Source organism: Typopeltis vanoorti, chromosome 4, assembly GCF_054136105.1.
Source record: "Typopeltis vanoorti isolate ZY-2024b chromosome 4, IOZ_Tvanoo_1.0, whole genome shotgun sequence".
Classification (NCBI taxonomy): Eukaryota; Metazoa; Arthropoda; class Arachnida; order Uropygi; family Thelyphonidae; genus Typopeltis; species Typopeltis vanoorti.
The window spans coordinates 102,560,001-102,573,617 of NC_143552.1; the positions used below are offsets into that span (position 1 = coordinate 102,560,001).

Genomic DNA, 13,617 nt, shown 5'->3' on the forward strand with positions numbered 1-13,617 from the left:
ATTCCAATCACGCACTACCGTATGCGAGAAAAATCTAACCCTCAGCCTCTTCTTAGCGGCATTCATTCTTAGCTTCCAAGGATGCCCTCTCGTCCTTTCCTCATCCTCCATAAATTGAAATTTTTCATCAACTGAAATCCTATATGATTGTAAGTCTCAATTATATCTCCCCTCTTTCTGCTGTTTGCTAGTAAGGATGTCTGCAGTCTACAAATTCTCAATCTGTCTTCATAATCAATATTCCACAATCTTGATATCATTTTTAACACTCTCATTTGTACTCTCTCCACTCTATCAGAATCACAACGGAAACCAGGAGATCAAACCTGCGTAGTTCAAATGAGGTCTTATCAAGGCCTTGTAAAGAGGCAAAATGACATCCTTATCTTTTCATGTGACGTTCGTTTTAGCATTGGAATTATCTTTTGAGTTGTATTTGCTATCTTTGCTACCTGGTCCCTGAACTTCAACTCTCTATCTACTAACACTACAAGATCCCTAGCATCATCAGTCTCTTCTAGGCTAATCCCACCAATATAATACGACATTGGATATCTAATCACGCCCAAGTGAATGACTTTACATTTACTGACATCCATTTTCCCACAATTCCAGCCAGTTCAAATCATTCTGCAAGTACTGCATATCAGCAGCATTCCTGATTACCCTATCTATCTTTGCACCATCAGCAAATATCTGTATATCGCTTGTCAAATCCTTCCCAATATCATTAATATACAGATTGAATAACAATGAACCAATCCCTAATCCTTGTGGTACACCACTTGTTAGTTATTTTATTTTATTTTTATTAATCTTTGTACTGGTTATGGTCAGTACTACCCTTACATCACGTCCAGACTTGATATAGGCATAAGCCTTTACAAGTGTCTTACCCTATGCCTGTTCGAGTTATCATTGTAGTCATTCTCTGTTGGCAACGCCATGCCAACAGTGTGCCCTGTAGGGCCCTCAAGGAAAGAACTTTTATATCTTTTTGCGTAAGCCCAAGCTGTTTTAAGTCCTTATAACTATCTGCACTCCATACGCCATGTAAAGAGATGGTGACGCTGGAGTTGTCCCATGCTCCTCCTGTATCTTACTAACTAGATCTGGGTTATTTTTATAATAATTTACTTTATTATTATGGCTGTAGGCTAGTGGGCGCCCTGTTCCCACCACCTGGGCATCAACTACCCAAACGTCACCATCTCTTTTAATCACTAAGTCTGGCTTACACAAACCCGCGGAGGTCCTATAATTAAACCTTGCAGACTCAGATCCCCCGTCTACCACTTTTTGATATCTGCCAGTCAGCCATCCTCTTATCCATATTAATATTCTATAATCCAAACCCATATTCTCCAATTTATGCAACAGTCTACGATGCTGTATTCTGTCAAAAGCCTTAGCAAAATCGAAAAGTATCATGGTGTATCCATTCCATTGTATATTTCAATGGTAACATTGTTACAGAATGTGAGGTGAGCAAGTTGCTAAAACATGTCCTTTCGTTAGTAAATCCATGTTGCTTATTGAAAATTATAGATTCACTGTCACCTCATTTCTGAATGCGAGCCCTAACTTCTAATATAACCTCGAACCTAACCAAGTTTTCCAAACTTATTCATACCGATTACTCATACCTATGCTACATTGAAAGTTTTAAGGATATTCACCTATTTATGATGGTGACAATCGTTATCACCACGATCATTATCGCTTCCATAGCATAATCGGATGAATGATGTGACTTGATCCCTTTGGATGGAAAAGACCTAGGTTCGGTTTTCGTCAATGACGTCAGGAACATGAAAATTTCTCAAAAATAAAAGAAAGAGCTTTGTACATTTCGACCACAGATGAGTCAGCCGGTATCACGCTGTAGTTGCTAGAGTTTACCTACTGGGTAACATGAGTTTTTCATGTTGCAAACAGATAAGTCCATCTGAACGAATACAATAAAGTCGGTCATAAATATGAGAGTAAAGTAGTAGATTTATATTAAGTAGCCTGGATACTAGTTTAAGAATAGTCTAGAGATATAGGAATTATCGCAAGGAGTTGTCTAAGTATATCTTGCAATAAAAGAAGTTGAAGCGACAGATCAGAAAGACTCAAGTGCTACATCCTGATCAATATTTATTCTCAACTCCATACTCAAGTATTGTACTACAGGTTTGTAAAGATATGGTTTGAGTAAATAGAACTGTAAGACTGACCCGTATTCAGTTATGATCTGCATTCCATACAGTAGATTCAACCGAAGTTAAAATTACTTATAAGATAGCTAGATTCGCGTTGAGCTTAATATAGAAATATACAAATGTATATGCACGCACACACCAATCTCACTTTGGCACTGATGTTGTGAATGTATTGAAGTAAGTAGGAGAGGAACGCCATCGCCCGGTGTGAGACCACTATTGGGTTCTCACATTGATATGGATACCGGAGGCCTAAACGGACTTGAAAACGTTCCGTGTTTGGTTTCTAGAGAAGGATTTCCAGTTTATGTAAAATATAAATTTAAAATAATACAAAAATAATAAGAAGAAATAAATAAAAAGTAAATATGAATCGAATAAATATGAAAATATCTCCCCTTGCTTACGATACTAATATACTGTAAATGTACAATCGTTTCATGTGTGGGAGTTACGTAAAAAAAAGTTTGGATCGACTGCGACATTTAGCGGATTCGAACTCCGCTTAATACACGAAGAACCTTTATAAGGGATAATATCAGTAAAAGGTGAGTCAACCAAAAGCCGATATGAGCATTTAATTTAATGAAGCAGTTAATATACTGAATTTAGCAGTTTCATGCACATAATGAAAATTATGTGCATGGAACTGCAAATACAAGGCGATTAAAAAAAAAAATTTAAAGAACTTTTGCTATAAAGACTTTATTGCTCATTTCACAGCATTTTAAGCATTCTCCCTTCAAAGTTGTCCCCCCCCCCCCTCTACTGGCGATACACTATTCCCAACGTTTCTTGCATTATTGGAATGCTTCCTGGAACGCACTTTCTCTGATGGTGCCCAGTTTTCTTATCGCATTTTCCTGAATCTCCTCTAATTTGCAAACGACGTCCTTTCAAAATGATTTTGAGTTTGAGAAACAGGAAAAAGCCTGCTGGGCTAAGTCCGGAGAATAGAGTGGATGGGGAACAGCGGATGTCCGGCGCAACATCCAAGTCTGGTTTTCTCAGAATTCAGGCTTCTTCCTGCACAGAGCATCCCTCAAAAGCGCTAAAACTTCCTGGTAAAATTCTTAGTTTACTATCTGACCACGTGGACAAATTCATAATGGACAATGCCTTTTCAATCAAAAAACACAACCAACATTACCTTGATCTTTGACTGACTCATTTATCGACGCTTAAACCACTCTCAGCATTGCTTTCGGTTCATACAGTCCTCTCCGTATGCTTGGTTAAGCAATTGAAATGTCTCTGTAAAAGTTTTACCAAGTTTGCAGCAAAATTTCACACACACACACACACATGCGTTGTTTTTTAAGCTCTTTCATTGTTACTTTGTCACTAATCCGACGAATAGCTTGTGCACGTTCTCACTTCAGCGGATGTAACTCGATGACTAATGCTCATAACAGAAAGGGGCAATAGGCAGTTTGTTACCAGAACCTGTCGCTAGGTGCGCTCAGTAGCCGCAGCGCGCTCTCTGTGCCGGTTGACGCACTATTTAAAAAGTTCGGTCTTTTTTTTGAACACGCCTCTTATTATACTATGATAAACTGAAACATAGAGTTAGCTGGCTACTTTGACTTGTGATAAGTATTGTATGCATACATTTCTTACATTTATCAATATTCATGTATATACACTTCTAAAATGGGTTAGATTGTATTACTCAGTTTCTGAGCTGTTATGTTTCTGAGCTATTACTCAGTTTCTGAGCTGTGAGAAATCATCGTTATTTTTAGTTTGAAAACTAACTTAGCTGAATCAATTTGAACATTTATGAGCTCTCAGAGAAGTATGGAACTAATAAATTAGTATGATATTTTATATGCAATATTGATAGCTGGATGTATTAACCATATGTGAAATAATTACAATAAATAAGAGTAATAAGTTGAAATAAAGACAGAAAGGTTGAGTAATGTTAAACAACCAAATGTCTCCGTAGCTAAGTCAGTGTAGACGAAGCCCTTTGGTTGGAAAGACTTCAGTTGGAATCCTGTCTAGGATGCGAAGAACCTTTAATAAGGCCTTTTCAACTGAAGGTGAGTTATCCGGTCTCATACTGAGGTGGAAGGGATTTTTCTTCCCTCGGCCAAGCAAATATGCTAGTGGAACACAATTAACAGACAAAAGAACACTCATAGGCATAGGGCTAACCACTTTATCCTGGAATTATGATTACGAAATCCAAGGTTACTTGGAAGATGGTGGGCGCTTAAGTGCCTTTTAGAACCGCTAATGATGATGATGATGATCTAAATAAACGTCCTTAACATAATACGTAATAGAGAATGTTGTAAAACACTCCTAATGACAGACGTAATAAAATAAGCTTAAGTTTATATAAATGATAAATAAAAGTTATCATAATAACTTCATTTCTAATATGTATATGGAAAATGAAAACCCTTTTTTTTGCCAAAAATTAAAGGATACCTTTTGAATTCGTACTGAAATCTTCGCCGATAGATTTCAATAGATTTGATTTACTTGTACGTCCACGAGTTCCCAGAGTAGCAGCGATACCATTTAATATAAAACCCACAAGAGATCGAATACGGCCTGAAATTGTTGAGCAATTTTGCTGCTAGATTAAAAAGAGCTAAATAAGAAAAGTACGAAGAAATAAAAGAAGGTAAATGTCACGAAGAAGATTTACAAATGAATACGTTGTTGGATGGCATCAACCCATCTAACAACTGCTTTGGTACTTAAAAGGATATCGCACTTTCAGTTTCTCAACTCCTCTTTCTTTGACTTTTTTTTCTGTAATTAGTTTCTTTGAATACCTTCTCAACTGCTTCCTTTCGAGCAATAAAAAATAAATTAAATTCTTGACAATATTACCCCTCTACCTTTCAACTCTTAGAAGACGTTAGCGTCATCACAACATGCTCCCTCTCCGCCAACTTAATGGACTTGGAAAGGCACTTTAACATGTGAAAAGAGAAAAGCAGCCCAAATTAGCCTCTCTCTCTCTCTCTCTCTCTCTCTCATCAGAATAGCAGTTTTAACGAGAATGCCATTCTTAGAGAAGAATAAGGAGAAGATAATTACAAGAAAATTGACGCAAAGTAGAATAAGAAGAAATGAGTAAAACAATAGGATACATTGCCTACAGAAAACATTTTCGTCCAATTAATTTTAATGAGTTATTGATAGACAGTATGGTGCGATAAAGCGCAGTTGTTAAAATATCATAATGCTATATAACATTATATAACTTTAGTTAAAATCATATTAAAATTCTTAAATTAAGAATTTCAGAATAGCGCTTGTGGAAGATTAGTTCATTTGTCTTTGCTGCTATCCGTTTATAACGATTCTTAAATAACAGAAATAACGTTATTTAAGAGTAAATAACGTAAATTACGATAAGGAGTTAAAATGATATCATAATCGGAAAACAATTATGTTGAAACAGTAAGCAATTTTTATTATATAAAAATTATAGTTTTATAAAAACGATGTACTTCAAAACACATAATTTCTTAGTTACTCTTCAGTCAAACACTAATCTTACAGGTTAAATACAGTTCATGTGATTTTTGAATACGTATTGAGTATTCGAAATCAGTTCTAGTTTTTAGGAGCGTTTCGCAAAATTTGAAAGGGCTTATAAGAGTGGTTATAAACTAATTTATTGAACTAATCTTCCAATTACCACTCCATGATTTCGCACACAAGTTATTCTGTAATTCTTGATTTATGAAGTTTGATCGAATTTTGTGTTGAGAATCCTTAAAAACATTTTTGAGACATTCCAATGTTTGGTTCAATCAGAATTGCGGAAACATAAACGGAAAAAATGGGTCGAAAACATATATTCTAATAGTCCCCTTTTGACCGGATACAATTTAATAAAATTTGGAATTTAGTAAAATTATTCAAATGTGTCGAAGAAGTTCCGTTTTGATTGTATATATGTAATATATACATACATATACATACGAGGGTGGTCTGAAAAGTTCTCCACCTAACAATGAAAAAACGAAGTTATATATAATTCAAAAATTATTTTTAGTTTTCAACATAATCTCCTTTAAGACTAATACATTTGTTACAACGATGCTCCAGTGCCATTATTTCATCCCTGTAGTGGTTCTCGGTAAGATCTGCAGTATACCCCTTTGCAATCACCTCTTGATTCGAAGAAAAACGATGATTAGCGAGGAAAAATTTTAGTTTTGGGAAGAGATAGAAGTCAGAGGGAGCCAAATCTGGGGAATAGGATGGATATTCCAATAGTTCATAGTGCAGATCCCTTAATTTTTCCATTGCCAAAATACCTTTGTGGGTAGGTGCATTGCCCTGATGAAAGATGATTTTTTCTTCTTCAAACCGGGTCTTTTCTCACGAATGTTTTCGTCTAGTCTGGTTAAAAGATCAGAATAATATTCCCTAGTTATTGTTTTACCATTTTCAAGTTAATTAATAAACAAAATGCCTTTAGCATCCCAAAACTCCGATGCCATGACCTTTCCTGCTGATGGAACCGACTTTGTCTTCTTTGCCGCTGAACAACCGGCTTCTCTCCACTGTTTTGACTACTGTTTGGATTCTGGTGTGTAATGGTGAATCCAAGTCTCATCCATAGTAACAAATCGATGCACAAAGTCCATTTTATTCTTGTTAAAACACTCCAAGCAGTGTTCAGAGATTTTTATGCGAATGAGTTTTTGATCTGCTGTGAGCAAGATGATCCCATCTTGCGCAAAGGTTTTTTATTTGCAATTCTTCATGCAAAATATATCCTACACATTCCTTTGAAATGCCTATACTCCCAACAATTTCACTCACGTTGACTCGCCGGTCATCCAATACCTTGTCGTGCACCTGATCAATGATTTCTGGTGGTGTTACACTTTTTGGACGTCCTTCACGTGGATCATCTTCAAGACTGGTACCGCAACATTTAAACTCGGCAGCCCATTTCTTAATTGTCAAAAACGAAGGAGAAGAGTGCCCATAAACTTTTATGAACTTCTAATGAATTTCTTTTGGCGTTAAACTTTCTTTTACAAAGAATTTTATAACCGCAAGATACTCAATTTTATCCATTTCTAGAGAGATACAGACAACAATTTTGCTTCAGACAGCTGTATAAAACAAACTACTTGATAGAATGACTTGCAATTTCACATGGATGCTTATGACAGATGTACCAACTTAGAAAAAAAAATCTTGACGATAGTGTTGCCATCTATGGTCGAGGACGATAACTTTTCAGACCACCCTCGTATATATATATATATATATATATATATATATATATATAAATGAAAAATATGCAGTTTAAGTTAAGACTCCTTTTGTTATTGAACTCAGTCTGTTTTGGGCTTTAGGTGGTGTGGACGTATAACTTTTGCTGAAACGAACATTAGTTTCCTTTAGGATTTCAAATAACAAAATTTTGAGAAACTTCGTCCAGCCAAGAGTCCCCAGAATAACTTGAATACAAAAAAATTGACAGAAAAATGACTTTTAAAGATCTTTTACAAAGATATTTAAGAATTTTGTAAAATGCACCAAAATATTGATCGAAGTCTCATAAACACTTCAAACGTTTTGATAAATTCTTCGAATTCTTACAAAAAGTACTACCATTCATTAATGTTCTTTTATAACGTAACGTGATTATCACAAACCTTGTCCTGTTTCTTGAGAAAACAATGGAAATATTAATAATAGAAAATTCAATAGCATACTGTGCTGTGTATTGTACTCTATCTAAAATGTTATCAAATATGATATCGGGAAAGATTTTACATGTGACATACTACAATTGTTTGCTAATAATGCAAAGATAGGCAGGGTAATTAAGAATGAAGATGATATGCTGAATTTTCACAATGATTGGATTAGGCTGGAACTGTGGCATATGAAAACAGCTATCAGTTCAATGTAATTTTAAAGTCATGCACTTCGATGTGATGAGATATTCAATATCATATATATTGGTGGCATTATGCTAGAAGGTACTGATCAGGTTAAGGGATCTTTTAGTTTTAATAGACAGGAAGTTGAAGTTCAAGGGCCATATAGGAAGGATTGTGAATACAACTTAGAAAATATTTGCAATGCTGAAACGAACATTGAAATATAAGTATAAGATTTTTGTGCTCTGTTCAAGGACTTGATGCGATCTCACTTGGGCCAATAGGTGCAAATCTTGCTCCATAGCTTCCAATGTGATGCAGATCCCGTACAGAGAGTGCAAAGGAGAGTGTTAAAGATGATACTGGGACTGTGATTATGAAGTCAATTGAGAATGTGTGGGCTATAGACACTATACAACATGAGAAAATGAAATGATATGATAGAGACTTACAAACTTCTGAGAGGATCGTACAAGGAACAATTAATGGTAGTCTTCATATTATGGAAGGTGTTCAGAGGAGGAGAGAACTTCCATGTAAGTTGAGAATGAATGATAGATTACAGTTAGATTTTTCTCTCATAGAGTGATGCATAATTGGAATCGATTGTCTTTGATAGTAGAAATAGAAGAAGAGGGGAAATAGGTGGATATTTTCTTGTGTTAACGTGTTTATAATTCTTAATTTAATGTCACAAGTGTCTCTCAAGAATAGAACATTACGTAGTGTTTCAGATTTTTAATGCTCAGGATTTTGTGCATCGCCATGAAGGGTTATTGGCTGTTGTATATGAGGCCTCCAAATTAGATGGCTGTTTGATGTGTTTGCTTAGACTGTTATAGCGTACTGAGTAGAGATTCGCAAATACCGTGATATAGGACATTTTTTTTTTTATGTTAGATGGAATCATGTCTTTTACTTGGAAGAGTTTTGCTGCGATGATGCGCAGTTTAGTATGCAGGTATTCTATGCTTTGTCCATTTAAGGTGGCAATCTATATAAAGGCCAAGATATTTTGCGTGTGTTATGGTGTTTTCGGCAGCTATTTTTGTTGAAAGTGTAGCGATAGTGGTGCGGGGCACATGATTCTCGGATTATCTATAATTGACATCTGCATTTTGGTGCTGTTTATTATAATTGAATTCTGATAAAAGTAAGTTTTGATTTACTTTAGATCTTTTTTTTTTTTGCTTTGGAGAGAAGGTGTCGATGTCTGTGTGGACTGCTAGTAGCCCGGTGTCGTCTGCGTATTGATATATTTGACTTCGTGTGGCTAGGCTGTGAACGTTAATGCATATGTTGAACAGAGTAGGTGATAATATGGCGCCTTGAGGGACACCGTGTTTTATTTGTATAGTCCTACTGTAATGTGTACCTATTTTCTTACTTGTGTTCTGTTTGAGAGATAGTTTCTTAACCAGGTATGCAATGTTCCTCTTATTTCAACTGCGCATAGTTCTGTCAGCAGTATGTAATATTCAAATGTTCAAAAGCTTTGGTTAAGTCAAGAAGTACAGTATAAGGACAGCGTACTTGTATTTATCGGGGGCTGTGTTTATGGCGTCGGCGATGTCTTCTAATAAAGTGGTGGTGCTTTTTTGTTTTCTAAAAGCCATATTAGTTTTCAGATAAGGTTGCACTTCTGCAAATAGTTCTGTAGTCTGGTATGTGTCATTTTTTCAAGAATTTCTGAGATCGCTGGTAGGGTAGCTATTGCCTATAGTTCTGTGTATCATTTATTTTGCCATGTTTGTAAATTGATGTAAGTATCGCAGTTTTAAGTTGTTGTGAAATAATACCAGTGTCGAATATTATGTTCACGATTCTCAGAAGTATTGGATTTATTTCTTAATCTAAAATAATAATAATAATAGTAATAATATTATGCTTACCCTCAAAATGTTTTTCAAGCAACACCGTGAAGGTGGTCAATATTACAAGTTGCATGAAATTTGTTTTCTCTTTTGATATAATTATTCCTTTATGTTAGCAAAATGATTTGAAGTGCTAATAATAGTAATGTTTTTCGTATAATTTTAATTACAAAATTAGATAAAAACACAGTAATCCCTAACATACTACAAATATAGCGCTAAGTTGAATTGTCGTAATCATGAACAGTATCACGTCCAAGATTACGGTAAACTCGCCACTTTTTTATAATTACCTCTAATCATGCCTTCTATCAAAATGAATTGTCACCCTCAGCTACCAATAGCAAGATAGTATGCAAAACGAACACCTCAGGTTTTAAACATAATATTTTTTTAAAGATTTTTTAAACAAAATCTTAGCCATATTGTACTGAGCAGAAACATTATTGTTTGAACGTGGTCAGAAACATTGTCTTAACAGAGCCTGAAACTAATTTTCACGTATTGTCTTAATTTGCTGCGTTGTAATCATTATTTCGTTGTAATCATTAAATAGCGGAATTTGGAACTTTAGTTCTGTAAATAGGCAATAACACAATCATTATAATAATATGATGCTCTAAAAGCTAGTTAGCGTCCAATATTGAAAAATTGATGCTTTTTTTATATTTAACTGAACACACACACACACACACACACAACGCTATTATAAAATAAATACAAGGCACAGTAACATATAACAATAATAAAATAAATAAATAAATCCATCTCCTTCATGGCAACAACATCCTCGTAATAAGGAGATGAATTTTAAACCATTTTTAAAATTTAAATATTTAAATTTTTTAATGTATAGAAATGTATTTCTATACATTCAAATATATATGACATGATATGACAAGTTTCAAAATTCAATGCACATTTTAATGTTAAGTAATTTAGCTCCATTGCATAACCAAGTAACTTTCTAAAGTTATATTTCGTTTCAGGCAAGGTGGTTCCGTATCTGGAGCTGACGGTCGCTCATGGATCCATTTTGACCATTCTAGCAATCAGCTTCGAACGTTACTATGCTATTTGCAAGCCTCTGAAGGCCAGTTACACTTGTACAAGCATGAGAGCATTGATGATTATTCTGATAGTGTGGATTACCTCGACATCGGTCACGTGTCCTATGATGACCATCACGCAATTCACGTACGTTCGATTCATCGACAACAGCACAGTTCCCGCGTGTTTGACTTCAGCCAATCAACTCTGGCACAAAATATACTTCTGCTCAGCGACTGCTCTTCTCTTTATTCTTCCGTTTGGGGTGCTGGTAATTGTCTATAGCCTCATTGCCAGGCGTTTGATGATCGACGAAGAGTTGTTAACCTTTGCCCTAGACGTACATCAGACCAGAGCTAGAAGACAAGTAGTGGTGATGCTGTTTGCTGTAGTATTGTCTTTCTTCATTTGTCTCCTTCCTTTCCGTGTGTTTACAGTGTGGGTGGCTTTGGTTCCGGAAGAGCGAATTCAACAATTAGGCATGGAATCTTACTATAATATCCTCTACTTTTGTAGGGTGATGATCTACATTAATTCTGCTTCCAATCCTTTGCTTTACAATCTCATCTCTTCCAAGTTCAGGAAAGGCTTCGTTCAGGTTTGCCGCCCCCAAAAAGTACGAGGACTTCTAAGAGAAGGAACGTTCAACACCACTTATTCTTCAGTGGGTAGTCCCAAGACTGCATGTCATTTCCTCTTCCACTGCGTAACCTCACAAAGGAATAAAGCAGTTACTGAGACCCAAGTTTGATTCAAAAGGGATTATGAAATAATTAAAGCATTTTCTTGGTGATTAACTTCTTTCTTATATTATTCGATGCACTGCGGTTTACGCCGAACATCCAAACATATTTGATAGTCGAAATATTAGAAGATTACTATGTCTTAATTCATTAAAATCATCCGTGGAGAAGACCCACTGACTATTTTAATCCGACCCAAAAGAAATGGGTTTAAAAATATCGATACAAATTAAAACCATTAAAGATATGGGTGTGTTTGCTTGGCCCACTAAGTATATATCCACAATCGTGATCTGTTTTAATTCTTTTTCTTTCTAGGTCTAATCACGTACTTGCCGATGAGTTCAGAGATATTCGAGGATACAGGGTTGCTCATAAATCATGGAACATTCCGTAGAAAGGGCCCGTTTTTGTGATGCCGAATATGGAAGGCATTTACGTGATGTAGTTTTTCATAACTAGTAAAAAAAATCTGATGTTAAAAACTTTTGCAGTTGCTGCAAAAAGACAGGCCCTTTCTAGTGCACGTTTCATGACTTATGTCCCACTTTGTATATGTTCCTATGAAGATAACATCAGATTGTTGAAGAATCCTTAGTTATTCTCGAAAAATACAATGGTCTCTACAAGTTGAAAACTCAATGATTAAGCTACAACATATCTCAAAGCTTAACTCACTGAAGAAAATTTTCTTATATATAACGTCCTTCTGGTTGATGATTTTTCAAATAGGGAAGCACATCGCGAGATTTCCTACATTATTATTTCAGCATAGGTCTTTGAGCAAACTTCTAGCCTGAAAAAATTCTAAAACTAGAAATAGAATATCAGCTGATTACCTTTATTGTTTATACAGCAAAGATGATATACGGAAAGCTGGTATATTATGTCTAAAGTAAATCATCGCAAATACACAACCATCAAATTCCCATTGAAATGCATATTTATTTATTGATTTATTTTATAATAACACAGTACCAGCAAATAGTTACTACCGAGTTAAATTTGGACATTTTTAATACAACCTTTTAATAAATCCAAGCGTATGTTATTGTTATTGTGAGCTAACTGATGTACACGAATAATTAATTCCTGAATTTTACTTAAAATTAATGACGTCATAACACAAACATTATTTAATGCGAATCCATTGTTGGGGATAAAACTAACTAGAGAAATAATTCTTGCTTAAAACGTAATACTTTGTTCGCTAATATATATTATTTAATGTCGCTTTACCATGACAACAATGTGTGATAACCAAAGTACTTGCACATTGTTATTCGATTTGCTGAAATCGGGAATTATAATAATTATTTTTCTATTTAAATAAACAACTCAATTTTTTTTGCTACATGAAAGGCTAAAACTATTAACGTCATTTCACTAAAATCAAAAACTATCTACAGAAATGGCATCACACTCTATACATACTGTTAGGTATACTTAGATCACAGAGAGCTCGCTGTGCTACTATATAATTTAAATGTCAACTCTACTGCGTCTGAGATCCTGCCACTGAATTTTCCGTACATTATTCCCGCCTAAACAGAACTCTTTTTATCTTTCTCGCGACTTCAGCTTTGACATCGGTGGGTTTAGCTCTATGCAGAGAGCTGCATGTTCAATTCATGTTATCAAATCTGCAGCCTATTTATCGGATCAAAAGAATCCGAAAATGGCAAATCTATTGGATTAATTCAGCATGTTACATTCTTGGTCTGTCATTCTTCTGTCTCCTTTCGTATTAAATTGCCAGTAATCCCTTCAAGGAATGCTAAAATCTCTTTTAGTTTTGTTCTTGCACTTTGCGTAGTTCATAGAGGTCAAAAGGTCAGTCACATTATGTTTCTTCTTT

At 35.1% G+C, this 13,617-nt stretch overlaps 1 protein-coding gene across 1 annotated transcript in view; it reads left to right on the plus strand.

Moving 5' to 3' along the window:
* Positions 1-11,767, plus strand: part of LOC150107559 (QRFP-like peptide receptor) — a 22,411-nt gene extending 10,644 nt beyond the window's left edge. The window contains exon 2 of the mRNA XM_090392128.1: positions 10,956-11,767. Coding sequence (XP_090248254.1) covers positions 10,956-11,767 — 812 coding nt within the window. The remainder of the gene's footprint in view (positions 1-10,955) is intronic.
* The last annotated feature ends 1,850 nt before the right edge of the window (positions 11,768-13,617 follow it).